Here is a 27,936-nt window from a genome sequence, read left to right as displayed (position 1 = left end):
TCTACTCTGGGATGTCCCTCTTCCCCTGCCCATGATGGGGTGGGGGGTGGCGATGAGGGATCCCAACCTGAATCCCCTCACGTGGCCAACCCCCACCCCCACCCTCGTGGTCCTTCGGCCGCACCGACTGTTCCTGGAGCAGGAGGGAGGATGGCTAGAGAGGCCCGGAACGATATTCAGGACCACGTTCCCAAAGCCTCCTGCAGGTGCTTTCTGCGTGTATACTGGGATGGCATTCACGTGCTATGTGATGTCATGCGTGAAGTGTGTAAGGGAAGGGACACATCTGGGGACTCACATGCCCGCAGCACTCCCGGGCTCTGTTCCCCAGCTGCCGGGTGGGCGGCAGGGTCTGTGGGCGCGCTCACCTGCAGTGCACCGTGATGGGGTGGTTGCCGGTCTGCTGCTGCTGCTTCTGCACCGCCGCGATGAGGTCGATCATGCCTTTGCCCTCGGCGGGAATTCCGATCTCGGGCCAGCCGTGGAAGTGGAACTGGCGCACGGTTCGGACCTGCCCTTCCTGGCGGGCCAGGGGCTGCAGGGGAGAAGGGTCTCAGCACTGCAGGTCCACGCCCGCTGGGTCTACCGACCTGTCACCAGTCTGGCTGGGCCCAGAGCCCTCCCTGGCCCCTCTGTGGACACCAACGTCATCTCCCTCCCCCCCAGGCTATCCAAGGGGCCTGGCTAGACCTGGGTCCAAGACATATAAGGACAGCTGGACTCAGGGAAGGACATCCTCTTTCTGAGATGTCAGGGCTCAGGGGCTGGAGGCAAGTCCTGCTTATGCCTAGCAGCTGTGTGGCCCCCTGGACTGGCTGGCTGGAATTCAGAACCAGGACCCACAGGTGAGTCGTCTCACCCTGCTGACCCCGAGGTCACGGAGAGTTTTTGCAAAGGTGATCAGAGCCCTGGACCTAAAGGGGACCTGGATGGGGGTTCTGAGGAGGTCCATGGCAGAGGGCCCCAAGAGGCCTCGGTGGCTTCATCCATCTCATCCTCTCCTGCTCACTACTGAGGTCACTGCTCTGGCTGGAATGGGAGCGAAATGCTGGATGGGTGGGCCTCTGCCTCACAGCCTCAGCTTCCAGCCAGGATGCAGGTGACCACCAGGAGGTATGGATTCAATGGGAGACTGGCCACTGGATAGCTCTTCATGTGCTCTGGGACTCAGGAAAAGGCAGATAGAGCCTGGCAGGTAACAGGCACAGGCCTGGGTCTGGCACCGTGACCAGCAGATCCCTGAGTGAGGAGGCTTCATGAGGTCTGCAAGAGCTGAAAGAGCCAGGGCAACAATACCTGATTGAAGGTGACCAGGAAGTCGCGTATACTGATGGCATCAGAAAGGGTATCGCTCTTGATCTCAATGGTTATTTCTCCATGAGTGACTGAGCCCTCTGTCGGCCAGTACTGGTAGCATTTATCCTTGAGAGATGAAATGAAATGTTAAGTCTGGTAACACCTGGCTACTACTGCTTTTGATCTGATGATGTAGAATTGTTGTCAAACCATTTAAGATATTTCACCTGTCCAAGAAAATGACATATGAATCTGAATGTGATATCCATTAATGCCTGTTGATCAAGGGCCCAGAATAGAGTCTAGAAATAAATACATACATGGAACTTCATACAGAACAGAAAGGAGAGATTATTCAACAAAGTGAGCTGGAAAAATAAAACTGGATCCCTGGCCCTTACCCTGCAGGACTGATGTGCCTCCTGGAGGTGGCCGGATAGGGGCTGTCTTCCATAATAGTAGCCTGGAACCCTCACAACAACAAACTGGATAGGCTAAGACTTAAGGCTAAAAACAAGACTGTGAAACCCTTAGAAGAATAAAATATCCTTTCACTTTGGGATACAGAAGGATTGACTAAATAAGACCCCCAATGAGTGAGCCCCAAATGAGGTACTATTAAAAACAGCTGATTGGAGTGAAACTCACATCTCTTATTAACAGACATCATCGAGAGTGAAAAGACAGGCCACCAACTGCAGAGAGGTGTTTGCAATGCATGAAACCAGCCAGGATGAGCACGGAGAGCATGCAGAGAGGTCTAACAAATCATCAGGAACGGGCCCCCTGCCCCGTAGGAGGGAGCATGGTGCAGAGCTGAGCCGGCGTTTTACACAAGAGGAAAAGTGCCAGCCACAGATGGGGGAAGTGTGCTCCACCTTGGAGGAGTCAGGGGGATGCAAATCAGGACCAGGAAGAGGTGTGTCTACATTTATTTACTCACACGGATCAGGGTGCCCAGAACACTAGGCGTGTAACACTAGGTGATAGATCCTACACATCCCAGGTGAGCCCTCTGCAGACCAGTTTGGAAGGAAAGCAGCTGAGAATCATCTGGCAGATTCCCACTGCAGGAGCTCTGCAGGGGAGGGCACACTGGAGACCCCACCCAGTACAGCGTGAGACATGTACAAGAAGGGGCAGCAGCACCATTGGTAAAAAGGAAAACGGCAGGAGGAAGGTAAAGGAGGGGCGTAATGAAATGGGGCGATGCCAACACAGAAAATCAACCCAAGCCCAGACTTAAGTGGAAAAATCCAGACTTCGAGGAGCACACATGTAACACTACTCTTTATATAAAGTTCAGACATAAGCAAAAGTCTTTTTTGTGGCCCCCCCTTCCCCTCCCCTCAGCCTGGCAACAGGTGGCCTCCTTTTGGACCCCAAGGATTTGCTGTTCTAGACATTAAGATAAACAGACTCATCCTGGGTGGTGCTGGGCTCGTTCACCTACACGAAGCTTTCTCTGTTGGGTTCATGAATGTTTGTCACATTATGAAGTAAATACAAGAGGGCCAAGGGTGGGTTTCTGGGAAAACGAAACAGAAACGTGCTTGATTTGACTAGGACAATATCAACAGGGGACGCATGTCAACGTCTGTCTCTTTCTTCAGCGGGTGGTGATCTCGACTGACACAGGATCAGGATTTGAACTAAGGCTAAGAGGGGTGTTTAGGCCGACACCCCCTCCACCCCCAGAAAAGCAGAGGGTGGAGTAGGACCCTTCTCATCTCTGACCTCTCCCCCACCTGCCAGGCTGGGCCTCACCAGCCTGTCTGCAGGACACAAGCAGATGAGGTGCCGTACGGGGCAGCCTTGGCCACTGCAGGTGCCCAGATGCCCTGGAGGACCTGAGCCGGCGACAGTGCTCACCTGCTCTCGCTCCTGCACCTCGGTCAGCATCACGATCGTGTGGCACTTCCACTCCCACACCATCCTCCAGAAGTCCTCGACGGTGTGCGCCAGCGGCCCCTGGGTGGCGATGAAATAGTCCTTCTGGCGGTAGCCCTTCAAGTGGGGGAGAGAGGTTAGAATCCGGCTTCCTGATCTCTGATGCCACCACTTGCCAGGAGCGCTTAGCACAGCCCCAGGCCTGAGGAGGCAAACTTGATCTTCATGGCCTGAACCAAAGCCAAGTTGTACACGTGTGTGCACACGCACACCCCCCACACCCATGAAGCAGGCCAGGATGCCCACTTCACCTGAGCACTCCACACCTGGCCTCCACCTCCAGCAACGGAGGTCCCCTCTGAATAGCTACTGTGAACTACCAACTACAGCATGTTGGTGGGGCGGGGGCCTGGGCAGGGACCTAGGCGTGGAGCCAGAGGAAGGTGCTTCAAATCCCAGTTCCACCAGGGCCCCACTGACATCTGGAGTCATCTCCTCAACTGCAAACGGGAACACTAGTGTGCATTTGGCCATAAGGTCTATCCTGCCTGCTTTTCTGCAGATGCCATTGTGCATAAGGACATGCTGTGGCCTGGACACATGATCCTATGGTCCATATCGTTGGTACAAGTCACAGAAATAGCCCAGGGAGGAAGCCTCAGAAGCCCTGGAGGTATGGCTGGGGTGTAATGGGTATGTTTGAGAAAAGCAGCTCAAAGTGGAAGCTGGTGAAGAAATGGCCACTGACCCCGCAGTGTCATGGCCTATTCCCAAGCACAATCTTTTTTTTTTTTTTAAGCAAGCAACTTGGCTACCAGCAGCTGAGTTTCTGCAGACTTGCCAGTGCCTTCTATGGTGAAAAGAAGGTACCAGAGAGTGTGGCCACACAGGAAGGCACACACACACCATGCACACCTTAGGCTACAGTACTTACGTCTATGAAAGATGCATTGATGTAGTCCGTGTACTCCTGACCCCTTTTCATGGAGAGGATCACTCGGTTGAAGTCATCTGCAAATGGCATTATGTTTCAGTGAGAACAGATACTGTCCTGCCCTGAAAACCTTGACCTCTGGCTACACACTTCCAAAACGTGAGGCCACCTCTTTGGGGCCTTTACCATATAAAGCAGGTTAATAAAGTTTTCTAGGGAAGTTTTCTTTTGTTTCTTTGGAAAGCTCTGGAAATAATCCAGTTATTCCTTTCATGTTTCATGAATTGATATGATACATACTAAACTGCAAATATTAAAACCACTGACTTTAAGGAATACAGAGTGTAGCCAGTAGGAGCTGGAACTGGCGGCCTGAGGATACTGTGGCCATGGAGAATCACAGGTCTGAGTGGGGAAAGCTGGCCCAGCCCCAGGAACTTCTGCTCTCCGCAGCACAGGTGACCGCGGCGAGAGCAAGCCCGCTCCAGCATTGCCGCGGCAGGCATTTGTTGAGCAGTGGGTCCGTCAAGGGCACGTTGTCTGCAACACGGCTTGCCCTCTTCTTGGCCGGGCGCTGTCCCACCTCCCTCCCATGTGCGTTGGTGCCCTCAGTGTCCACTCTTCACCCTAACTTCTCTTTATCCCCCACTGGATGAGACCCCAGATGTGGGCTCCTACCTCCTTGCTGACCATTGCCTCCTGTGCCCACAGAGTCAGCAGAGCCCCAGCTCCACTTGCGGCCCTGGTCTTACCCTCCCCAGCTTTCCCCTGGAAAGGCCCAGCTGCCTCGGGCTCTGATCTGGCTGTCCACGTAGCCTCAGCCCACACTCACGCTCCCCTCTGCAGGGGTTCAGAATAAGGGCCCAGGCCTGGCCTGCCCGTGGCCACCCTTTCAGCTTCCCTGAGCCCTCCCTGCAGGGCAGTCCGGGGCCTCCCCCTGCCTCTGGGCCACATCCCAGGCTGGGACACACCTGGACTGCTTGGGCTACCTGGGTACCCCAGAAAGGTCTTGTCTTCTCAATATTTGATAATAGCATCCAGGGGCCCAGACTCTGGATCTGAGGGCACCTGCTCCTGACCCTGGTTTATAGAGGTGGTTGGTCAGCAGGCTCTCAGCCACTGAGAGCAGCCCATCCCAGCCCCTGCCCCAGTCTGCCCTGAGGGGTGTCGGCCTGAGCAGGCGGCCTTACACGGGATGATCTGGATGACTCGGGCCTTCTTCATGTTCGCTGGTAAGTTGCCGGTCCTCATGTTCTCCTTCATGATCCGGACATTGGTCAACTTCTGCACAATTGAGAGGACACAGTGATGCAGTTATAACTCCTGGGAAAAGTGCTCAGCCAATAACAGTCCTACTGTGGGGGCCCCTGTACACGGGGAACACCTGTCTCCATTCCAATAAGTCGCCTCGCATTAGGAGATAACAGGTGGCCTCAAGCCTCACCCCCTGCTTCCAAAGCTATGAAAGCCCCTCACCATTCTTCCTTGAAATCGTGATCCAGCACGTGCCCTGCTCCTCCGGGGTTAGCCAAGAGGGTAAATGAGGGAAGGCTCCATCTCAAGGGTCACTGTCATCCCTTCTCCTCGGCCGCCCACCAGGAGGTGGTGCACCCTGGCCCACTCACCCTGAACTCCTCCTCCAGCCCGATCTTGTCCAAGTGGGTGGCGGTGCCATGCAAAGTCTGCAGGTGCCTCTCCAGGGAGGACACGTCCAGCTCCGTGTCCCCGTAGAGGTAGTACTCCAGCAAGGCTTGGTAGATGAATGTGTATTGCACCTGCGGGAGACCCGGGGTGCCCAGCCTCGACTCTGCCCTGGGCACAGTGGGGCTGTTCTCATCTCTGTTTGCCCATGGAGGGAGGTTGGGGGCAAAAGTCAGATTCATGGCCACAGAGATTGGTCATTTAGGCCCTCCAGTAAAGAGGATGGTAGACACTGGTGTAAACTGAGGACACCAGGGGCCACCTGGGGTAGCACAGTCACCCATGGCCTATGAAGACATGGAGGACAAGGCTGGGCAGTCCCCAGGGCCCAAGGGAGGGAGGGCAGAATGAGCAGGGAGCCAGGCCTGACGCTTAGCGTGCTCCTGGACGCTACCTGCCTATCGACACCTGGGCCACAGGGGAGGGGCCGCGAGCCCCAAGGTGCCTGTCTGGCCAGGGCCCTGAGGCTGTGTGGCAAGCTCAGACCAGGGTGGGAGAAGGCGTCACTCACATCTGTCTGAACCATCTGAGGGCGCTGATTGCGGATTCGTGACACAAACTCGAAGACATCGACCTTCTGCTCCGAGTGTATCATATCCATCATGGCGTCGATCACGATGAAGGTGCCCGTCCGGCCCACACCCGCGCTTTGGAGAAGAAGAGAGATGCCACCTCCTGGGTCACAGTCCCCTGAAGCCAGGAGCCTGGGGAGAGCCTGGGGTAGGCTGGAGCTCCAGGACAGAGCCGGAGGAAAGTCACTTAGGGAAACTTCTCCCGGGTGCTTGAGGGGTGAGTCTCCGGTGTGACCACCAGAGGGCGCTGCGCCCCCAGTAACCTTCTCCCAGGGCCACAGGCACCGGCAGCTTTCTGGGAGGCTGTTTGGGGGATTTTATCAGCAGCCAAACATTTTCTTCTGGTTATCATGGGCATCATTGTGTCCTGGCAAGGGAGGACATCCTGGGTGTGTCCCCTGGGATCCAAGGGATCATGAGGTCCCTGGGGGAGCGGAGGGGAAGGCCCAGGGGGGGCCTGTGGCCCCACTCCCACGGTCAATCTGGGTCTCTCTGTTTGGTTGGTTTTACATATTGGGGTCTTTTCTCAAAAGCCACCGGAGCCAGGCTCTGCTACATGGGATGTGCTGGGGAGACCCTGAACTTGCCCCTGCTCTCTCCCTGCAGGGCTGTCGGAGCTGCCACTCAGGAACGGCACATCTGTGTCCCGCCCCCCCCCCCCCGACCTGCCCCTCTGACACCTTGACATTGTCCACTGGTCACTGTCCCAAGAGCAAGGCTTCCCTCCACGGCCCACCCTCGTACCTGCAGTGAACCACGATGGGCCCGGCGTGGGCGGGGTTAAGTGTCCGCACTTTCTTGAGGAACTTGAGCATCCCGATGGGGGTGAAAGGCACTCCAAAGTCAGGCCAGCTGGTGAAGTGCAGCTGCGAGACCAGCCGCGGGGCCTTGCAGCCCTCGGCCAGCTGCTGTGGAGGGCACAGTGAGTCAGGGGCCGGATGGCCCTCGCCCTGCCCACCCACATCCCTACTGAGGTCCTTGCCTGGGCTCCACAGGGCCATCAGGCTGTGGCAGCAGGGGCTCTTTGGGTGTCAGTGCCCATCAATGTGAAGAATGCCCAAGTGGGAACCCTGGGCCTGGCCACTGCTGACTCTGGACCTGACACCACGGGCTCTTGCAGGGGGCAGGGAGCAGGGCGGTGGGCACCTGGCCATGCCCAGGCCACGCAGACCTCAAGTAGCCAGACATCCCCAGAGCAGGTCCTCAGAGAGCCCACTTCAAGGAGGGGCCTACCCTGCTCTCCCTGCACAGCCCCACTTCTCTCCCGTGTCCTGAGCCATCAGCAACAGCACCTCCCCCCTCGGAGTGTCTCAACTTGGGGAGAAAAGAAGGGGGTCTGTTCATTAGAGACCCCAGGTCCCCCAGAACCTCTCTGCTCTTGGGACCCAGAGCCTGTGGGTTTGTTCACTGGCCCCAGACCATGGAAGGCTCGAGGTATGTCTGGAGGGGTGTGTGTGTGTTGGCATGTGCACGTGTGTGTGCAAGTGCCTGTGCATCCAGGAGAGAGGAAAGCAGGGGTGAGAAGAAGAACAATAAAACTTACTCTCTCCCTTTCTTGCTGTGGCTTCTAGTAATCTCAGCCTCATATTTTTAAATTTAATTATACCAATCACTCTATCCTTGAATTCTGATAAAATGTCTGCCTTATGCTTTTAGTGGGGAACTACAGGAAGTGTGAAAAACAACCAGGAGGTTTTGGACACATTTTGAAACTGTTTTAAAAAATGCTGCCTCAACCATCAAGAACACAAGCAAAAATGCTGGAGAGGATGTGGGGAAAAGGGGCCCTTCCACACTGCGGGTCGTAGATTAGTACGACCACTCAGGAGGCTCCTCCAAACGCCAGGCGTGGAGCCACCACACGGCCCAGCCAAGCCACTCCCTGGTATTCTCCCCAGTGAGTTAAAGCCATCACACCACAGTGAGACGTGCACACCCGTGTTTATAGCAGCTCAATTCACCACAGCCAAACTATGGAACCGGCCCAGGTGGCCATCAACAGATAAATGGATAAAGAAAATGCGGTATATTTGGAGTTTTATTCAGCCATAAAGAAAAATGAAATTCTGTCATTTGCAGGAAAATGGATAGAACTTGAAAACAACATGTTCAGTGAGCTAAGCCAAACTCAGAAGGTCCAGGGTCACATGTTTTCTGTCCTGTGTGGAGGCTGGAGAGGAAGAAGGAGAAGAAAGGCAGGGTGGGGCGGGCAGGGATCTCATGAACATGACGGGAGGCCAGTGGAGGAAAGGACCAGCGGGAGTGGGGGCAGCAGGCAGGGAGGAGGGCCGGGGCCTGGCTAGGCCACATGGCATTGTCACCTACTGTGCACTGTGCGCATGTGTGAATATGCGGCGACGAATCCCATCAGCGTGTGCAACCGTAATGCACCAGGTAGAAAATGGGAAAAAAACGGAAATGGCCATCTACACATGGGCTACTTTTAGACTAAAATAAATAAACTAATTAAACAAAAATAAGCTGCCTTCCACGTCACGTGAAATGACAGCTTGCTACTGAGGGGGACTCGGATGCCCTGCCCTACCAAATGACTCTTCCTCCTTCCCAGGGAGCCACAGAACAGACGGCCTCTCTGCAGACTTGTCACAGCCCCCTCCGTGAGGGTCTTGCAGGAGGGACGCAGCTTCCCGTGTTGTAGAGTGTAGAAATGTGTTGACCCCAGCCTGTGCTCCCAGGAGTGGCCCTGGCGGGGTGGCCCCGGGGCGTGCTCACCGGCTGTATGCAGAACTTGCGGATGGTGTAGTCCACCAGGACCACGCAGTCCTCCACGCACACCCGGATGTTCCCGTAGGTCCAGCAGCCCTGGTCAGGCCAGTACTGATAGCACTTTTCCTGCATGGAGCAACACACAGAAACAAACAGATCCTCAAGGGTGCCTCCTCACCCGGCCCAGCCCCCACCGGCCACACAGGGCCCCTGGACCAGGATGGAGACACAGTTCCTGGGGATGGGAAAGCAGGCAGGAGAACGTTTCCCTTATCAGTGGGGCAGGTGAGGTCGCACCATAGGAAAGCAGCCCCAGGACCAGGCCTGGCCGGGCTTGCTGGTTTCAGCTGTGGTCTCTTGGTCTGCTTGCTCACTGAAGCCACACACGTGTGGAGCTGGCCTCAGCCTGCTCTGTTCAGAGCTGGACAACCTGACCCAAGATAGCCCTCAGGCTAGAGTGAAGCTCACTCCTCGTCCCCAAGGACGCCTGCAGACACTTCACACAGGGCTGAGCAGTGGGTCCTCCCTCTGCCTGTTCACCAAGCACTTGTTAGCAGCACCTCCTGGCCCTGTTCGAGGGCAGAAGCCTGAAGCCAGGAGGATGGGCTGATGCAGGATCTGCCAGGTGGCACTTGGCTACAGAGAGGCCATTTCCTTACCATCTCACACTCTGAAGTTGAAACGGCCCCAAACACAGGCTCCAGAAGCCCTTATTTCCTGGTGCCCCTAGCATCTACCTGTGGGAGTTTTCTCTCGGCACGAGCACATGAATGAATGGGGACCCGCAGCAAGAGGGGAGCTATGTGGGTGCTGCACTGAGAAGTCTCTGAAAGTTAACCAGCCTCCAGGCATCTGACAGTTTGTCTTGGGAATGGCCCAGGGGTGGCACAGCTAACTGGCCAATTTTCCAGGATTAATAATCCTCTAGAGCATGAAATGCCTGGTATTTACCAGAGACCAGCATCCTGGTGTTATGACACCCATGGGACACCTCCCGCAGCCCCCACCCACCACATCCTGGCCCAGGCTCCCCGATGTTCACAGGGAGTCTCTGAAGCAGCCAGAGAACACCCCAGGGTCCTGGTTTGGGTGAATCTTGCCCTGCCCTGGGGCTGTTGGGACCAGCCCGCAATTCCTGCCTGGAAAGGTTCTAGCAAGAAGGAGCTCAGGCTCAGGCCCTGACAGGCTCCGGGTGACTGTCCCTGGGTCCTCGCCTCCCCTCCCTCCATCAATCATGAGATGCCAGCCTCATTTCACAACGTGCTCCTCAGGAAGTGGACGCAGGAGACCACAAGCAAAGTGCAAGCAGCTGAGAAAAAGGAACTCTCTTGAGAAATGGTTTCATCTGGGCTCCGGCAGGCAGCACTGAGTCACAGGAGGGACACCCACGGAAGGAGGCCCAGAGGAGGATCAGAGAGCAGGGCCAAGCCCTGGGCAACAGCACGTGGGGGACTCGGGGGTGGGGGTCCTCCAGCCACAGCTTCTGCACTGGGCCTGTGCTTCCTGTTTGGAGAAGCAGCCCCGGGAAGCCTGCCTGAGTGGGTGGCCAGTCACAGGGGTCCCGGGCCCGGGGAAGGGTGACCTGCTGGTCCACAGTGTGGAGGCTCCTCCACAGCTGCCCAGGGAAGGAAAGGCAGCATTCTGGGCCCTGCTTCCTTCCCTTCCGTCATTCTTTCCGTGAGTGACAGAGGATGAGGAGGCAGAGTCACTGTGAGAAGGCGTGGTACTGCCCAGCCCTGTCCCTCAAAACCTGAACAGAAACCACCACGCCATTCCCACCAACCCGAAGGCCGGAATCCGTGACTAAGGCTTTTTCCTGTGCGTTTCAGGTGGAAACCCTTAGGAAGGCTTCCGCCCTGGCTGCGCCCCCAGGACCCACCATTTGGCCTGAAAGCTCAGTTCCCCCACAGTCCTCAGCATGCCCAGGTGCCCTTGGGCCTGGCCATCACCTGCCGTGCAGGAGAGGCCTGGGCAGGGGCTGGCAGGACAGACGTTCCCCCCATGCAGGCCCTTCACGCTGGACATGCTGGGACACGCTCTGCCCACGGGGTTGCTCCACTGAAGAAGCCTCCTTCGGGCTCTGGGTCCTTCTTCCATTTGGAGAACAAGCTCACTACCCACACCAGGTCCTGCCTGGGCCACAGGCCTCCAGGGGCTCCGCGGCCCTCCTGGCCCTCCGTGGCCCTCTGCAGCCCTGCTCCAGCCTGATCCTGGCATCTGGGAGGGAGCCCATCTGTCGGGGGACACTGAGGAAGACTTGTTGCATTCGGCGTGAGGCAGCTCAGCCGTCCTTTGTGGCTGTTCCTGGTGGCTGGGGTCCCCTTCCTCCCTCCCACGTGCATCTCTCATCTGCAGGACAAGTAGGCGACGGTGCTTCCCGGGTCTGAGGCCTTCCACATCCACACCCCACACATACGGGTCTCGATTCTGGAATCCACTGCTCCCTGTGGGGAGACAGCCCTCGGCCAGTGCTGGGTTGACACCTGGGCCGGTTGTTTGTGTGTAGAGCAGGGGGGCGAGGGCCCAGGAGCATGGTGAATTTATTTTAAGATGAAAATGCTGTAAGTCCCTGAGTGCTTTTCCCTGCACTGCTGGCTAGAAGGGACGGACATGGCAAAGGATGGGGAGGGACAGGCACTAAGCCCGAGGTGGGGACTCACCTCTTTTCTTTCTTTCAGGTTGGTCAACATGACGATGGTGGCAGACTTCTGCTCCCAGACCATTCTCCAGAAGTCGTTCACAGTCTCCTGTTTAGGGCCTGAGCCCAGAGGACAGGTCCAGAGTCAAGGGCATGAGCAGAAGCCCCTGGGCCCCAGCCTGGCTCCTGCTGGCCTGCACCACTGCACTGTCCTTCCTGGGCACAGCACAGCTGGTTGGGCATTTCAGACCCTGAGATGCCAGAGCCAGTGACGGCCATCCCTGCCTGTCCTGCATCAGGACACCCAGGACACCCAAGTGAATGCCGGCTGCGTTTGGATTCTTACATTCATGGGCATTAAAGGGGTATTCAGAGGAGGGTTGGGTCTAATGCTACCCTTCAAAGTGACCTGTTCATTTCTCAGAATAGCAGGCCCCTCCAGAACTTCTGATTCATAAAAGACGTGTGTGTGTGTGTGTGTGTGTGTGTGTGTGTGTGTGTGTGTGGTGTGAAAGGGGGGGAGATTGCAGGTTGATGACTCACCTTCCACTTCTCACCCCCCCCCCCTTTGGTCAAGATCTCAATCTCTTAGCATAAAACTGTCCAATAAGATGTGAACAAAATTTAGTGTGTCTCTAGAAGAAAGTCTCCTGCCCTTTGTCCACTTCCTGTCCACTAAAGACACAGTGCCTGGAGGCGCACCAGCCATTTTGTGACCTTGAGGCTGGGAGCAACAGGAGAAGGAGGGCAGGGCAGAAAGATAAAGCAGCCCCTCCCTTGAGCTGTTGTCCCAGCCTTGGGCTGCCTCCCCCAGATGCCTGCTCATAGGAGAGGAAAACATGCTTTTATCTCTTTTTAGCCAATGTTTGTCAGGCCTCCTGACACTTTCGGCTAGACATAGCTCTGATCCTCTGTGCGGGAATGTGGGTGGGTTCCTGTTTCCCAGGGAATCTGGGTTATGACAAGCTTTCCAGGTTATTGTCATAAACTGTGAGTCTTGGGACCCACCTATAGACTCTTGGCCCAAGAGGAGGCAGTCAGGGAACTCTCGTTAGCTCCCACTGCGCGCAGCAGGGGCGCCTGCAGAGTCAGCATCTGCTGGAGGCGGGGGAGCTGGGCCAAAGGGCTCAAGTGCAAGACAGTGTTCAAGGCCAAGAGCGTGATTTTATGGCCGAGTCCTCCTGGCGGGGGCCTTCATCTAAGAGGCAACCCAGCCCCCGGCCCCCAGCCTTGGAGCTACAAGGAGACCAGGGAGAGAAAGTGAAGGGGTCCAGCCCACCAAATGTGCCGGAAGAGCAGCAGTGGGCTGCTGTGGGTTGTGTGCAGATGGTGCAGGTGTGGAATAGACCGTGTGTCTGTCTACACACTCCCACGGTGTGCACGGACATTGGACATGCCTGCTAACCACAGCAGCACACACACACACACACACACACACCGAAAAATCCAATATCGATGACTGGTATCTTTGGCAGGTAGATAGTCACATGATTTTACCTAAATAATGCTCAGAAGTTAATTTAGTAAAAAGCTTACCTTGAGCTGCTATGAATTTATTCTTCTCTTTGTAGCCCTAGAAAAATAAAATCAGATTTTTAATTATTCAGAATGATCTGATGAAAAGATCTTAGTGTCATCAGAAAGGGAATCTGTGTCACCACAGAGGATGTGACAGATAAAAGTGGGGAGAGAAAACTCACTAGCAATTTCAGAAATGGCAAAAGCTCTTCTCCTGGGTCCCTTCCATGGTGTTTTCTTCCTGCCAACTTCCCCAGACACACATGCACATAAGCAGGACCTTGGACATTTATATTTTAAAAATTGGGGCAAAATTTACAAATCCTTTTGGGTCCTTGTATTTTAAATGTGAATTTTATAATTTATATTAGTCATCTTTTAGAGATCAATTTAAACAAATTTTAATCATTGATTGTATATGGTTTTACCATAATTTATTTAACCAGTCATCACTGAACCAGCTGGTTCTCGTGTCATGGGATCAACACGGCTGTCATGTGGTTATCTCTGTTACAGTCTGGTGTGACCTCCATGTTCTGACTTCTAGACAGCAGGTTCCTGGGTGCTGGTGGCTCTGTGCCCTTGGTGCTCTGTGTGGCCAAGTGCCCAGAAAGGCCATAGAAGAAAATGCCCCTGTCATGACTCAGACTCAGTCCAAGTGCCTGTGGGCGCTGGTTCCCCGGCCAGGGGATGCAAAGCCGCGTGACTTACGTCTATGTAGGAGGCGTTGATGTAGTCCGAGCCGGGGATTCCGTCCACTTGGCTCAAAATTACCCTGGAGTGGTCATCTGGAAAAACCAGACAAACCCGTGTTGTCAGGGGAGGAACCTGCACTTCCTTCACCTGAAGTGTTAGCACCAGCAAGGACCCGACTGGGCGGCCCCCAGCAGTGCTGGGCAGCACAGGCACGTTCTTCAGCTGCCGTGGGGCTGCGGGCGCCCTGAGGCTGCAAGGGTACCTACTCTGGGCCACCTTGATTCCCACAGCTGTGGGATGACAGCAGTGGGACGTCAGTGTCGCGTCAGGACTGCTGGGTGAACATGTACACAGGCATGACAGAGCACGCTGGGGCCCCTGCCAGCAGATGACTGGGCACTGTGGGCCCAGTATTCACAAGTGTGGAGTACACAGGAGAACCTCAGGACAGGACTTGGGTCCACCTTCGCAGGCTCTCCAGGGTACCTGGAAGCTGGGAGCTGGGTGTGGGGTTCGGGACCTTGAGCCCCACCCCCATCCCTGGCCGTCTGCAAGGGGCTGGAAGCAAGCAGGGCTCACGCAAGCCCAGCCCGGCCTGAGCTGGAGTCCAGCCTGCTGGGGTGGGCTTTCCAGAGTGGGAGTGGACGGGGTGCTGTCTGTGTGTACATGCATGTGTGTGTGTGTGCGCTATGTGCATGCTTGTGGAGGGGTGTGTTTGTGGTGTCTCCTGTGGTGTGTGTGTGTGTGTGTGTGTGGTGTGCAATATGCTGGGATGTCAGTGTGAGCTGAGTGTGTCATGTGCGGCCCATGTATACATGTGTGGTGTGTTTGTGGCATACTCTGTGTGTTGTGTGTGAATGTGTTGCATGTGTGTGCTCTATATGTGTGCTCTATTGTGTGTGCTCTGGTGTGACTGTGGTGTTGTGCGCTCACTGGGGAGGCTACAGCCTTTGTGGGCCCCGTGACTTCTGCCTTCTTGGGCCTTTGGTTCAGAAAAAAGTGAAAGCTGTCCTCCTTCCACTGTGTGAGAAGTCACTGAGCAGGCAGCTGCGACCGAAGCTGGACTCTGCAGCGTGTCTGAGTCTCAAGGAACAGGGCCATCTCCATGGCCCTGGAGGTGCCACCCAGCCTGGGACCCAGCCCACGTCCATCCGAGTGTCCGGGCTCAGGCGCGGTGAGTGGGTGACACTGCCGCTGCTCCCTTTCATCCTCCTCCTGGGGCCGTGGTGGCTGTGGTGCTGGAGCACGGCCCCGTCTCACGTCACATGCTGGGGTCTGAACTCACAGGAAGTCTGTCCACTTGGCCAGTGCTAGTGGCCCTGACCCCTGTGCCTGGGCGGCATTGGGGGGCCAGATCTGCCCTGCTGCTGGCAGAGGGAGTCATGAAGCCCCAGGGACAGTCACAGTGACACGCAGGCAGGGCGTTCAAGCCCAAGCCCACAGCCATGCCGACCTCACCCCCTCGCTCCTGCCCAGCCTGACAGCCCAGCGGAAGCAGCGCTGGCAGAGCACGTGCAGGGCTGGCTCAAAATACCGTGATGACTTACACTGGAGGACGGTTATAGACCAGCAGAGGGAAAATAGCCTCTGGTTAGATTTAGCATCTTGCAGTTCTATGAGCTTCCTGTTTTTTATTCTAAAAAGTCACACTTCACTTTCAAAACATTATTTCTAAAAATCATCAGCCTTTGGCATTTATTCCAGAAAAAGAGACCCCTGGAGCCTTTCAGCCGGTGCAAGTCCCGTCCCCCCAGGAAGACCTTGACCTCAGCTCCTGGGCTTGCAGAAGGTGCAGGAGCTTCAGGGGCACCTTTCAACCTGGTATGAGCTGCCCCAGGCTTGGGAAGGAGAGGAAAGGCAGGGTCTCCCCTCCCCTCCCCCACCAACCTTTGCTCCCACCCTGGGTGAGAAGGGGCCTCACAGCTTGGCCCTGGCAGCAGCCCTGAGAGCCCTCTGTTGTCCCAAGACCCAGCCACTATCCTGGCACCAGCAGGGCTCTCAGGGGCACCTCTCTCTCAGCTGAATGCCACCTAGTTGGTTCATGCCAGGGACAATGTCTCCAGCCACCCTTCCTGAATCCTACCTCCCACCACCCGTGTGAAACACAGAACTCCCTGCAGCACCCCTGGCCCTGGAGGGCTGCCAGCACCCAGCAGTTCCTGCGGAGGGGCCTCCCGGGCAGGGTGGGGTGGGGAGGACCCCCGGGAAGCTCAGCCACCTGGCCAGCACCTGCTGCCCTTCCTTGCCTGGAGGAAGGCTGCTTCCTTTCACAGTGCAAGCTGCTGGGAGACCAGCAGGAGAGGCCCTGCCCAGTCCAGGCAGGACTCCCAGGGGAAGGGCGTGCCCATGGCCAGAGTGGAGGAGATTCCCTTCCCACCGACTCTGGTCCACCAAGATCCCCAGGAATACCCTGAATTAACAATGTAGGTGTGCTTTAAGCAGCAAGGGTTCAGTGATTAAGAGAGAGGACAAGAGTCCTCACACAAGAGAGGCCCCTGGGAAGGTGCTTGGTGCTGACTAGGTCCTTCACCCACATGAGCAATGCAGCGTCAGTTGAGCTGGTGGACCAAGGTGACTAAATGAGAAACGGATACTCATCTTGACCACCCTGACTTCTATTGGACATGTATCACTCTTTAGAGCCCGACTCCTCCTCTGGTGGTCATGCCTTCCTTCAAACTGTGGAGCCACGCAAGTGCCCCCCCCCCACCCCCGCCTTGGATTCCTTCAGTTCTTCCAGCAGCAGGCCCTCTGACTTGGTCTCACTCTGTGCCCAGAATCTGACCCTGGACCCAGCCCCCCTCACAGCTCAGCTCCTGACCTGGGTCTCCCCAGGCTGCCCCTACAATGAAAGACTACTTGATGGCCTAGTTTTAGTTGTGTCGTGGGCTCACACAGGGCTCTGTCAAACCACCTATGAACCCCAGGCATGTAAAATGGGTAAGGATAATTCTAGAAACGCGGGAGACCAGTCACCACAGAAAGGACAGACCACAGAGCTCATACACACAGAGTAGATGCCATTCTACCCTGAAACGGCATCTAGGAGCAACAGGAAGCCCACCATCCTGAGTTCCCCGACCCCATGGGGCACTGCCCAGGAGCGTGGTCTGTGGGCCATGAGGAGGGCGGGGCTCGGGATTCAAGCTGCATTTGGTGGAGTCCTTGCGGACTGCTGCTCCATTGGCCCGGCAGGAGGGGTCCAGACTAGGTGCAGGCTGTCACTACCAGCCTTGCAAAGGCTGCTGGGAACCTGAGGGTTTGGGCTGGCACGGCCTAGACAGCTGCAGCAGATCATGAGAAGCCCTGTGCTGAGCTGTCGCACCCAGCTCTGACACTGTCCCTGGTCCACAGCCACCGTTAGCTCTTGGGTGAAAATTGGATTCTAAGCCTTCCCACCAAGATGCCAGACCCCGATAGGTTTCTTATTCTGTTACTTCTGTCCTCGGTCCAGGACCCTACAGAATGCTGGGGATTTTATGCTTGTGGCCAAGAGCACTGAGTCTGAGGGAGAGGAGCTGTCCAGGGCACCAGCAGGCCTAGAGGGGGCCTAGGACTGATTCTGATAGGAGGGGCTCTGCCTGGTGATGCCCAAGACCAGGCAGCAGCACCCCTGCCCTGCCTGTCCCCGGGCATCCAGGCCTGAACAATGAACACAGGCTTAGCACCAGATCCCCGAGCAGTAATGGGGCCCAAGCCTCCTGCAGGGAGACAGACCCAGAGAGGAGAGCTGCACTGCTCCTGGTGTGAGTGGGGGTGTCTACTGCTGAGCAGCAGGATGCTGTGTTTGCTGGACAGACACAGCCACTGGGAGCTATAAGAGAACGCCAAGTTTAGCCTAGATGGCACCAACCATGCAAAATAAGTAAAATCTTACTGGGAAGGATGTTGGGATATCTGTTTTTCTCTCTGTTTTCTTCTTTATTTGCCAGTTCGAACGTCCCTTGTATGTGTCCAGATGGCAACGACTGGAAGAAAATGCAGAGTTGGAGCTAAATATGATGAATCCACCTCTGTCCCCCAGAGCTTCCCTGCCAGGCACAGGAATCAAAGGCACCTCAAGCCATCCTCCTCTGCCCATCATCCATCTCCGCTTCAGACCCTGTATGGGCACAGCCCAGGCGTCCTCCCCAAGGAGGGATGGAGTGACCAGGAGGGAGAGCAAGGAGGGCTGAGAAGGGATGCCGTGACTCAGGGGCAGGGCTGAGAGGAGTAAAATGACCCAGGGAAGTGGAGAGGGAGGCGACCACAGACACAGCCCTGGCTTTGCTCAGGACTCAAGGGGTCTCTGTGGACCAGTGAGGTCACGGCTGGGAGCTTGTTCCAAGGCGACTCTTCAGCCCTTCCTACCCAGACCCAGTGAGCCAGCTCCTATTCTCTAAGTTCCCCAGTGACCTGGTTCAGGGCCCACTGGGGTTTGGGACACACCCCTTCACAAGGCCTTGGTCCCAGATGAGGAGGGGGTGTGAAATGAGGACCAGGATGCTAAATCCGATGACAGCATGGCAGGTGTGTATGCAGGCCTCTGAGCCCCTAGTTCCTACTCCCCGGAGCCACCACTTCTGGTTCTGGGCTGTCTCCAGCTGTGCTGTTTGCTCACTGTTGGGACACATCCCACGTGCAGGGGCGCCCCTCCTGGTGCACAGTGTGAAAGAGCATGCTGAACCCCGAGTCACGGCCTCAACACCAACCTGCCCACTGGCTGGATCTGGACTCTACCGAGTGCTTAGGAGGTGCTGGCACCATGGGGAGCTGGGCCATCCTCCCTGTCTGTCACAGCTCCCCTATTATCAGGTGACTAGGATCGCCCCTGTGGTAGGGACCAGGTCTGAAATTCAAGGCAATGTGGTTGTGGCTGTGTCCAGGGTCACCAGGCCAGCATGGGCTCGACCCAGGAGCCTGGGGCCGGCTCGCAGTGCAGCCTCAGGTTAAAGCCACGCTGCCCTGGGCTTGCTCACACTTTGGATCAAGGCCTGAGCCCCCTCCTCTCAGGTAGATGCTTCTCCAGTGCAGACTCTCTTATCCCTGGCAAGTGCTCCCATCAGCCACCTTTCCTCTACTTTGGGGCTGCTATACCCTGTAGACACAGGCAGAAGCTCCTCCTGGGGCAGCGTGGAGGGTCCAGCACGGTGGGCACCTCAGCAGGGCCAGCAGCAATTCTCAGCCTTACCCCAGCCTCCGACCCCTGTCCCTTGAGTGCCTCATTCTTGGTCAGGGCTGTCTGAATACTCCCTCCTTGGCCTTACCTAGATGTTGGGTTTGTGATGACACTTTCAGGTCTTCTCTTTCTCTACCCTCAAAAGCTGTTTTGCCCCTAGCGCTGGACATAAAATCCAGGCGAGAAGCTGGAACCCAGGCACATGGTGCAAAGTACTTGGCAAGATGACAGAAGGAGCAGACAAGCACTCTGGCCTTCAGGTGGCAACAATGTGTCAGTTGTAACAGGCTGGGACAAGAGCGGGCAGCAGAGGAAGCTGCTCTCTGGGCAGAGGCGGGAGCTCGGAGCTCTGCAGCTCAGGCGCTACTCTTCTGTAAGCTTAAAACCGCTCACCAAACAAAGTCTACTAAAAATAATAAATTGACAAAAAAAAAATAGAGAAGCCTCCCTCTTCCTTGTCAGGCAAGTGGCTGTGGTGTGGTGGCCAGAGGGGTTTGGTGGGGAGGATGGACCCAGTAGCTGCCCAAGATTTGAAACCTGGAGATGGGGCTGTGCGACCTCAGCCAGCCTGTGACAACTTGGCTCACAGCTGGGGGCGGGGGGGGGGGGCGGCTGCCCAAAGGCAGGGCTGGGAGCTGAGGGGCATTTGCCCTGGGCACACATTTTAAAGGGGCACCCCCAAAAAACTTAGGAATCAGAGAGAGAACAAATATTTTGAAAAATCCAGGGCAGGGGGCAGAGCTCAGTGGTAGAGGGCCTGCCTAGCATGCAGGAGGCCCTGGGTTCAATTCTAGCACCAGAAAGAAAAGAAAAAAAAAAAAATCCAACCCGATGTACAAAATCCACAGTGACCAGAATAACAGACTTAATTAATGATAGAATCAGCAACTGTGTATTTACTGGAGTCTGGGACAATAAGAAAAGATCTGTCCCCACTGGTCCTCTCCTTGTCTATAATGGTGCTGTTCTGTTCATCATAAATCTCTTGTATTAATTTCAGTAATTTTAAGTGATGCATCAAAACACGACTTAGCCTGACTATTGAGATTTTAGGTGTGTTCTCAGACTTCGCACCCAGGGCAAGAGCCTCTCTGGCCCCACCCTGGCCCCTCCAGGCGTGGCCCTCCCTCCCTTTTGTGATGGTGCCAGAGCTAATGGTTCTGACTCATGGCCCTCCACCAGGGAGCCAGCCACCAGCCTCCTGCACAAGGAGAAACCAAAGTGGAAGGAGAAATGGGACAAGAGAGGGGGAGGAGAGAGTCTAGCTGCAAACATGGAGAGTTATTTTGAAAATGGAGAATTAACTTCTCTTGTCAAGCTGAGAGATTGCAAAACAATAGTGCTTGGAGCTGTCTTTCAATATGACCTAATTTCTCAAGGAAAAAAAAAAAAAGAAAGACAAAGGGGGGAAGGGTACATTTGAAAATAATAAAAAGGAAGCAAGATCAAGGCAGAGGAGGTTTGTGCTAAAAAATTAGTAGAGTTCAAATTCGCCATCACCTTTCTGTATAAAAAGTCACTGGTCTGCAGCAGTGTGCGTGCCAGCTCTGGATACAACAACTGGGCCACATGGGGCTGTTCATGAAGCCCATCGTCCCAGCCCGACATTTGAGCTGGAGGTTGCCGAGGCAGGATCCATCCCTGTGCCCCCTTCATAGATGGTGGAAGCCGGCTTGGAGGAGGTGAAGGATGTGCCAAGGCCAGGGTGCAATGGCTGGGCCAGAGGCGGGCGGCAGTCCCATTGGCTCAGCACTGACCCTTTCAGGCTCAGCACTCGTCATACAGCCATGCACACGAAGCTGAGGATGCTCACGGCAGAACTCAAAACGCAGGCAGGACAGTGAGGGGCCGTGTCTAAGGCAGCACTGCCTGAGTGTGCGTCTGCACCTGTCTGTCTGTCTATCTGGATATGTGCAGCAAATTCAAAACTCACAGCACATTAAATTGTAAAAGTCAACGGCACTTGGGAAGGCATCGTTAAGTCTAGATTTATGTTTTCTGGTGGAGAGTTAATTAGTTTGCCCCCTTGGGGACTGTACCAGTTGGTTGGCCCATGGTCCTGGCGAGCCGTGGCCTCACTGCGTTTGTGGAGACCGTTCATCCCAAACAGCAGGAGCAGGTGAAAACCGCAGGACTCTCTGCACCTCACATGCAGCACAGCCATCAACAGGCTGAGCTAGTGTCTCCTAAAGGCAGTCTCTGGGACGGCTTGGTCAGTGCTGGGTGGGGACTCAGAAGAGGGACATTCTCCACTCCAATCAGAAACTGTGATGGGATGGCTGGGGGCTCCCTGCTTTCAGCATGAAACCACTGTCCTGTGAGGGCTCGTTTGCCACAGTGTGGAAATAATGGTGTTTTTGTCTCACCCATTTCAGAACATGGCTTCCTGAGCCTCAGACCCAACCATAGCACCTTATAATGGGCAATGAGTGCCAAGGAGGGGAGCTGCCCCAGGGACCAGGTTCCCAGACCCTCCGCCCCAGGACTGTGTTCTGACTGACCCCACCAGGTCACTAGTCCTCGGGGATGGGCCCTGGGCACTCCCCACCACCTGACAGGGCAGGAGGGACCTCCGCACTCACCGTGAACTCCTCCCGGAACCGCTTGAAGTCGTCTGCCGAGCGCAGGCGGATCTCCTCCTCCAGGTGCTCCAAGGGGATGGGAAAGTACTTCTTGGGCCCCGAGGGGGACCTGCTCAGTAGCATCACTCTCTGCTGTTCTGTGGATCAGAAGGAACAGGGGCCACTTAGCCCCATTCCCAGGGCTGACTCATTGGCCAGATCTAATGACAACATTCCCAAAGAAGTGCACAGCTGGAGGGGAACCGAGGCTCACCAGGGCCCCGAGCAGCTGAATCAAACATCTGCCTCCTGATATGAGTCCTCTGCTAGTGATGGCAGCATCCCTGATCTTACTGTCCATGGACATCATGGACAGTGTGTCTCCCACCCACTCGCCCCCCTCACTCCCCAGCTGCCATGGCCTGTCCTTCCCTCCAGCCCTGCTCCTCCCCAGATGGCCAGAGCAGCTTCATTCTGCAGCTTGGGTTTCCAGGTTTGGAACTAGAGAGAGCAATTATAGGGTCCGGAGCAAGCTCGAGGGGACTGGAAATCCACTAGGGTATGCACCTCTTTTGGCTTTCTCCTTTTTGTAACAAATAGGCCTGCTCCCCCAGATCCGTAAGCTCCAGATAAGAGAAGCTGTCCTTGTCTAAGGAGGAGGGCAGTGTGGCATTGCAAAGGAAAAGGGCGAGCTGCAAGGGGTAGGTACCGCACAGGACGCTTCCCCAAGCTCAGAGTGAGACACAAGAAGTCAGGGGCCTGCGCTTCTCCTCCTGGGATGAGCTGAAATCAACCAGGTTCATGGGGAAACTGGACTGCCACCCTTGCAAAAGGCCTGTCCCACCGGCAGAGCCTTCTGAGGTCACCTTGAATCTCCCCACAGGGTCCCTTCCCCAAGAGACAAACAGGTTCCCATGTGTGCCCCTGGGCTTCTCTGCCCCTCACCAGCCACACCCTCTTCCTCCCAAGCCTGTTGGAATGTGCGGGGTGGGATCGAGGGTGGGAGGATGGCGCTGGGGACCAAATTATCATCTACCAAGTGTCAGGGGGGCTGGAAGGCCCTCCAGAGCCCTGTCTGGCCAGGTCTTCTGTTGCTGATACTCTTATCTCTGCTTTGTGTGTGTGTTTCCTCAAGCCCCAGCACAGCTGGTAGGAAGCGGAGGACAGGAAGTCGTCGTAGTCACTGCTATGCACCAGTATTTTGTAAAGCCTCAGCTTTATCTTTCTCAGTCAACTCAATGTGTTGAAAGAAAAAATAAAATAAATAAAAGCCTCGGTAAGTAGCATTTACCAGTTAGAAACTGAACTTTGAATCTAAAGGTTGGGAGTGTCCCAACACCTCTGAGCGATTTCCTTCTCTTCAGCCAGACCCTAAGACAGTGCGATTTTCAGTTTGAGCACTTTAGATTGTGAGCCAGAGGCTCTTATCAGAGTGATGTGAAAGGCCTTATTGAAAAACGTTACATGCCCAAACCCTGTGCAAAGGACAGGATATGAGCAGTCTCTCCGGAAAAGCCACAAACTGAAACACCTCAGACATCTGTTCCACTCGGGAGGGAAGGCAACTTCAATACAGTCTAGAAACAGAGACGTTCCGCAGTCGTTAGTAAGGCAGAAAAGGACAGCACAGCACCAGGGAGGGGACGAGAGTCTCAAAGCCGGAGGGACTTAAGACCAACTTTCATCGTAAAGGAAAAGACAAACACAAAGAGAGGGACCCCCAGGCCTGCTAGAGACCCCACAGGGGAGCCAGCACCCATACCTTGCTCCTCCAGGATCCCGTTGGGCATCTTCTTGTCACTGCTGCTGACCACGGCTTTCCTCTGCTTTCTGAACCTGGGAGGCACAAGATGGGTCAGTCCTCCGTGCGCCTAGGCTGGCCAGGGAGCCCGGGGCCCGGGGCCCAGGGATACCCACCAGGTGAGCCGGGAAAAGCTCTTCCTGCTGCTCATGGCTGAGCCTGCTGGGGCCAGGCCCGCTGCTCATCTCAGTGGCCGGGGCCCACACCCTGCAGCCTCAAGAAGGCTCATTTCCTCATCCGAGCTGGTCGGGGCAAGTCAGCGCCTGGGGACACTCCTACCTGAAGAAGTAGGCGGTGAGGAGGAGCAAGAGGAGGAACAGCAGCAGGGGCAGCAGCAGCCAGGTGAGCAGCGACTGGGAGGTGCCAGGGTCTGGAGGGCCTGCGAGTGGCGGGAGGAGAGCCCTGTCAGGACCCCAGGCCAGGCAAGGAAGGATTCCCACAGCACGCTGCCCATGACAGTCGGCAGAGTGTCCCCCTCGCAGCCCTCCTGACACCAGGACGGCACTGGTCGTCTGCAGGCCGGTTCCACTCTCTGCCCGCGGTGTCCACAGAGAAGCGGCCATGTAACGAACAAGGGACTTGAGCTGTTGCTGTGGACACTAGGGAACCAGGCCTGAGGAGTGAGTGGGTGATGCCACTTGTCCAGGCCCCTGGGGAAGGTTTGGGGGAGAGTTCACGGGCCACATGGCTCACGCTGGCCGAGCTGCCTGTTTCTCTGAGTCTCCAGGGTGCCTGCCCAGGGACGAGGAGCTGGAGATGGCAGCGGGTGGCTGCTGCTGCTGGATGTCAGGACACCTTGGAGCCTGCCTTGCTGCTCGGTGTCCAGGCCTCTTGGCTGGGGCAGGGGCCCCGGGCACAGGCCAGTCGCCTGGCCCTGGGGCTGGGTGCAGACCTCATGGACAGGCACACCAGGACCCACCGTCCAGAGCTGCCAGCTTTATTTCTCAAGGACATGTCAGGACCATGTGGGAGACTGGCCACCAGGCACCACCCTTCCCTCATTGTCCACGTTTCACACCTGCCACACTGACTGTCCTCAACCAGAGACAGGCACACACCCCTGCACCCAGCTCCATGACCTAGTGGCTGCTAGCACTTGCTCCTGCCTTGTGTGTCTGAATTCTGATGGGCATTGGTGGCTTTATTGTCCCTCACTCCCCAGTTTTCCATGCTGCCCCTTATCAAAGGTCCCAGTCCAAGGACAACCTCAGAGGCCCCCCTCCTCCAGGAAGCCCTCTTAGCTCCTCTCCTTTGGATTTAGAGGGACTCTGTGTGGCCAGAGGCATGGGCCACACTCTGCTAGGAGCGAGCAGACACATCCACGGAGGGGAAGAAACCAGCTGGACTTCTGCACGTGTTCTGCAGGCCACAACCGGCCAGAGGCTTCTTCTGGTCAGGTTTGCCCAGGCTGAGTGCTGGGGAATGACCATCCTGCTCCCTCCCTTCCAATCTAAACTATCCCACCTCCTACCACAGAGCTTCCCTCTCAGCAGCCTGGCCCGCGGCTGTCACCTGCAGCTCAGAGAGCACCAGCATCCCTGCCAAGCCTGGGAGCAACCCCAGTCCACGCTGAGCGAGCCTCCTGCCACGGAGGGTCAGAGCTGAGGCTGCTCCATGGAGGGCCTGGGTGCTCCAGGTATTTCCGAGAGCCTTTCCACCTCTTCCTTCTGGGCCCAAGGCAGCCAGGCAGTTAGGAGGGTGGTAGGTCCCCTCCTGGTTCCCGGGGGCACATGCTCTCCTCTCCTGGGGCATCACTATGGTGAAACCCCCAGCTTCCGCATCACGCAGAGGTCAGGCCCTGGCCCACTTCTCCAAGGTGGTGACTAAACTGGCTGTAGGGTCTGCTGGGTCAGGGGAAGGGAGCACCGGGGCCTTGCCAGGTCACCCTGTGCCTTGTCTGGGGACTCCAGCCTCCTGGAGTACAGGCTGCAGTGACAGACATGGGGATTCCACAGAGATGGGCTGAACAGGGACAGAAGTGACAGGTCAGAGGGCCAATGGGTCCCCACCCTGGTTTCTGTTATTCATCAGCAGCTGCCTCTGCTGCGGAGGGTGGAGATCAAGATCACAGACCCCAAGGCCTCCTGAGGTCAGAAGGGAACGCCCAAAGTTGGCATTTTGGGGCCAATGGGAAGGTGGGCCCAGACCACTTAATCTCCATCATTCTAAGAATAAATTTATGTAAAGACATTCTAATTTTTAAATATTGGTAAGTAATTAAATTGAATTCAAATATTATTTTGAACAACAGCATGGACCAGAAGAGAAAACCCTCTGCACACTGGGTGGCGTCCCTTGAGCACTGGCTGTGCTCCGGGCGCCCAGAGGGAGTTCTGGAGTTCTGTTCTGACCCATGCTGACTTGGCTCCTGCTGGGTGGCAGAGGGTCCAGCTGGGGAGGAGCAGAGCAAGCCTCCCGGGTGCTGAGCAGAGAACAGCCTGTTCCCAGGGCTGGATGGCAGACTCACAAAGCCAGTGTGTGTATTGTCACACCAATTCCCTGCGTGCACATGCACACCAGCAAGTTGAGAGAGTGCACGCAGCGGGGGCACGTGCTTGTTTGCTTACAAAGAACCTGGAAAGATAGGAAAGTACCACCCGGTGTGCGAGGTGGGACCCTGAACCACTCCCTATGCACCTATCCAGGAGGGAACCTCCTGCTGTGTCAGAGGGAGGGCACTACCCAGATGTAAAAGCCCCCAGCCTCCCCGGCCCAGGGAGCTCTGCGGGAGGCGGTAGTGGGCCAAGCTCTCCACTGCCCCATGCTTCATCTCCAGGGGTCCCTGGGAGAAGGAAGAGTTGGGGTAAAGGGGGAGGAGAGGAAGGAAAGAGGGTGGGGACACAGAGCGAGCAGCTGTGCTCTGGGACTGAGCCAAGGTGACCCAGCGTCGAGGACAGAGTGCCCAGTGTCCCCTCTTCCTTCACCTCTGCCTGGCACACAGGGCCAAGTGAAAATAGGATAGAGGTCTGTTGAAAATGTTCCCACTAGCACAAAAATAAAGAATAAGTGTGCGTGAGTCAACACTTTCTCTTTCCCTTCGTCAATCATAGTTAGGACTGTGGAGTGTGTCTTTCCCAGAATTTTCTCCTATGCAGTTACATTCATAAATATGCAGGTTTGGTAAATAATGGACTTACTACTCTCATTTCATCCCAAACCTCATGAATTGTAAGAAGTGCTGTTATTCTATGAACCACTAAGGAAGAAAAAGGAGTTACTAATTATAATTGTAAAGAGCTACCCATTTTAAGACACATCCCGATATAGCAATGATACATATGAGAGAACAGATGAAGCACTGTGGGGCAGGTCGGCGCTCGCCTCTCCCATCAGTCTTGGGGAGTTTCCACGGCAGCACGGTGGGGCTCCCGCGCTCTGTGCAAGGGATGCTCCGTTTCCACAATTCAGATGGATCAAGAGTGAGTGCATGGACTCTTTCCAAGAAGTTGTTTCCAACTTCTTTGCATTTCCTTGCAATTCTGCACCTTGTGTGGGTGTAACTTTGTGTATCTCACCAGTGTTTCTGCAGGTAACTCCTAAAATTGGACCTTCTGTGTCCACTGCACACATGTTAAATTTTAATAGAAATTACCAAATTGCCCTCCCCAAAGTATCCCTGATAAAGCCAGTTTCTCCTGGAGATTAACAATGCTTCTCATTTTGTTAATCTGATAGGCACAATCCTAATGTCATTTTAATTTTCACTTCTCTAATTTCTTTGGAGTTGATCATCGTTTCATGACGAGTGAAACATGGTTAATTAGATCCTTGCGTTTTGCCTGGTCATATCCTTTACTGGTTTCCTACTTGCTCCTCTTGGGGGAGTCGTCCTGTGATATTTTCTTATGTGATCTGAACAATTCACCTTCAATTCCTTGTGTAAAAAATGTGTCATGATGAATACTGATTTCATTTTGTTCAATGAGTAAAAAAAAAAAACATTTCCTGTTGTTTTGGCACATTGTGGCAACATGTGAACATCTAAAATGATGCTTCATACTTCTTCATATTAGGTTTAAAGACTCTCCCACACAGTTGGGGGCCCCTGCAGAGGGCTCGGCCAGAGGAGCTCTCTGCAGCTTGTAACCAGAGCCCTGTGTCACTCTTGCTTGCATGACCAGTGGCCACTGCTACGCAGAGAGGTCCCGGAAGAGGCTGCACCCAGGCGTGAGTTTCACACTAGGTTCTGTTCTGGTGCCAAGGTCATGTGGCAGCCCCCTCTTCCTCAAAGCAACAGCCCGGCCATGGCAATACCATAAGCCAATACATTTATTTATTTTTCAAATGACTGAGAAGCCCCAAGCAGGGAACGTGGCATCATCTTGCTGGAGACCTCAGGGGTGTCACGGGGCTGAGCAGATTCTGACCTACTCTGGGGAGACAGAGGGATGCTGCGTCTGTAGGCTTCCCAGATGTGTGCAGGTGTGTCCTGGCCATTTGCCAG

At 55.5% G+C, this 27,936-nt stretch overlaps 1 protein-coding gene across 2 annotated transcripts in view; it reads right to left on the bottom strand.

Moving 5' to 3' along the window:
* The window catches only part of Ptpre (protein tyrosine phosphatase receptor type E), a 72,669-nt gene that overhangs the window by 4,745 nt on the left and 39,988 nt on the right, over positions 1-27,936 (bottom strand). The window contains exons 3-18 of one of the 2 annotated variants that reach the window (XM_026384234.2): positions 23,772-23,871; positions 23,454-23,527; positions 21,713-21,849; positions 17,850-17,940; positions 13,988-14,064; positions 13,295-13,331; positions 11,781-11,878; positions 9,127-9,246; positions 7,138-7,301; positions 6,333-6,468; positions 5,746-5,895; positions 5,311-5,404; positions 4,121-4,197; positions 3,169-3,303; positions 1,297-1,422; positions 369-535 (exon numbers count right to left, since the gene is read on the bottom strand). In XM_026384234.2, coding sequence (XP_026240019.1) covers positions 369-535; positions 1,297-1,422; positions 3,169-3,303; positions 4,121-4,197; positions 5,311-5,404; positions 5,746-5,895; positions 6,333-6,468; positions 7,138-7,301; positions 9,127-9,246; positions 11,781-11,878; positions 13,295-13,331; positions 13,988-14,064; positions 17,850-17,940; positions 21,713-21,849; positions 23,454-23,527; positions 23,772-23,871 — 1,783 coding nt within the window. Of the gene's footprint in view, positions 1-368; positions 536-1,296; positions 1,423-3,168; positions 3,304-4,120; positions 4,198-5,310; positions 5,405-5,745; positions 5,896-6,332; positions 6,469-7,137; positions 7,302-9,126; positions 9,247-11,780; positions 11,879-13,294; positions 13,332-13,987; positions 14,065-17,849; positions 17,941-21,712; positions 21,850-23,453; positions 23,528-23,608; positions 23,691-23,771; positions 23,872-27,936 lie in introns of those variants that run through there. The other variant, XM_026384235.2, reaches the window with a different exon arrangement.

The sequence above is a fragment of the Urocitellus parryii genome, chromosome 5 (genome assembly GCF_045843805.1).
Source record: "Urocitellus parryii isolate mUroPar1 chromosome 5, mUroPar1.hap1, whole genome shotgun sequence".
NCBI classification, from domain to species: domain Eukaryota; kingdom Metazoa; phylum Chordata; class Mammalia; order Rodentia; family Sciuridae; genus Urocitellus; species Urocitellus parryii.
Note: the sequence above shows the minus strand (reverse complement) of the source record. Positions and strands in the feature narration are given on the sequence as shown.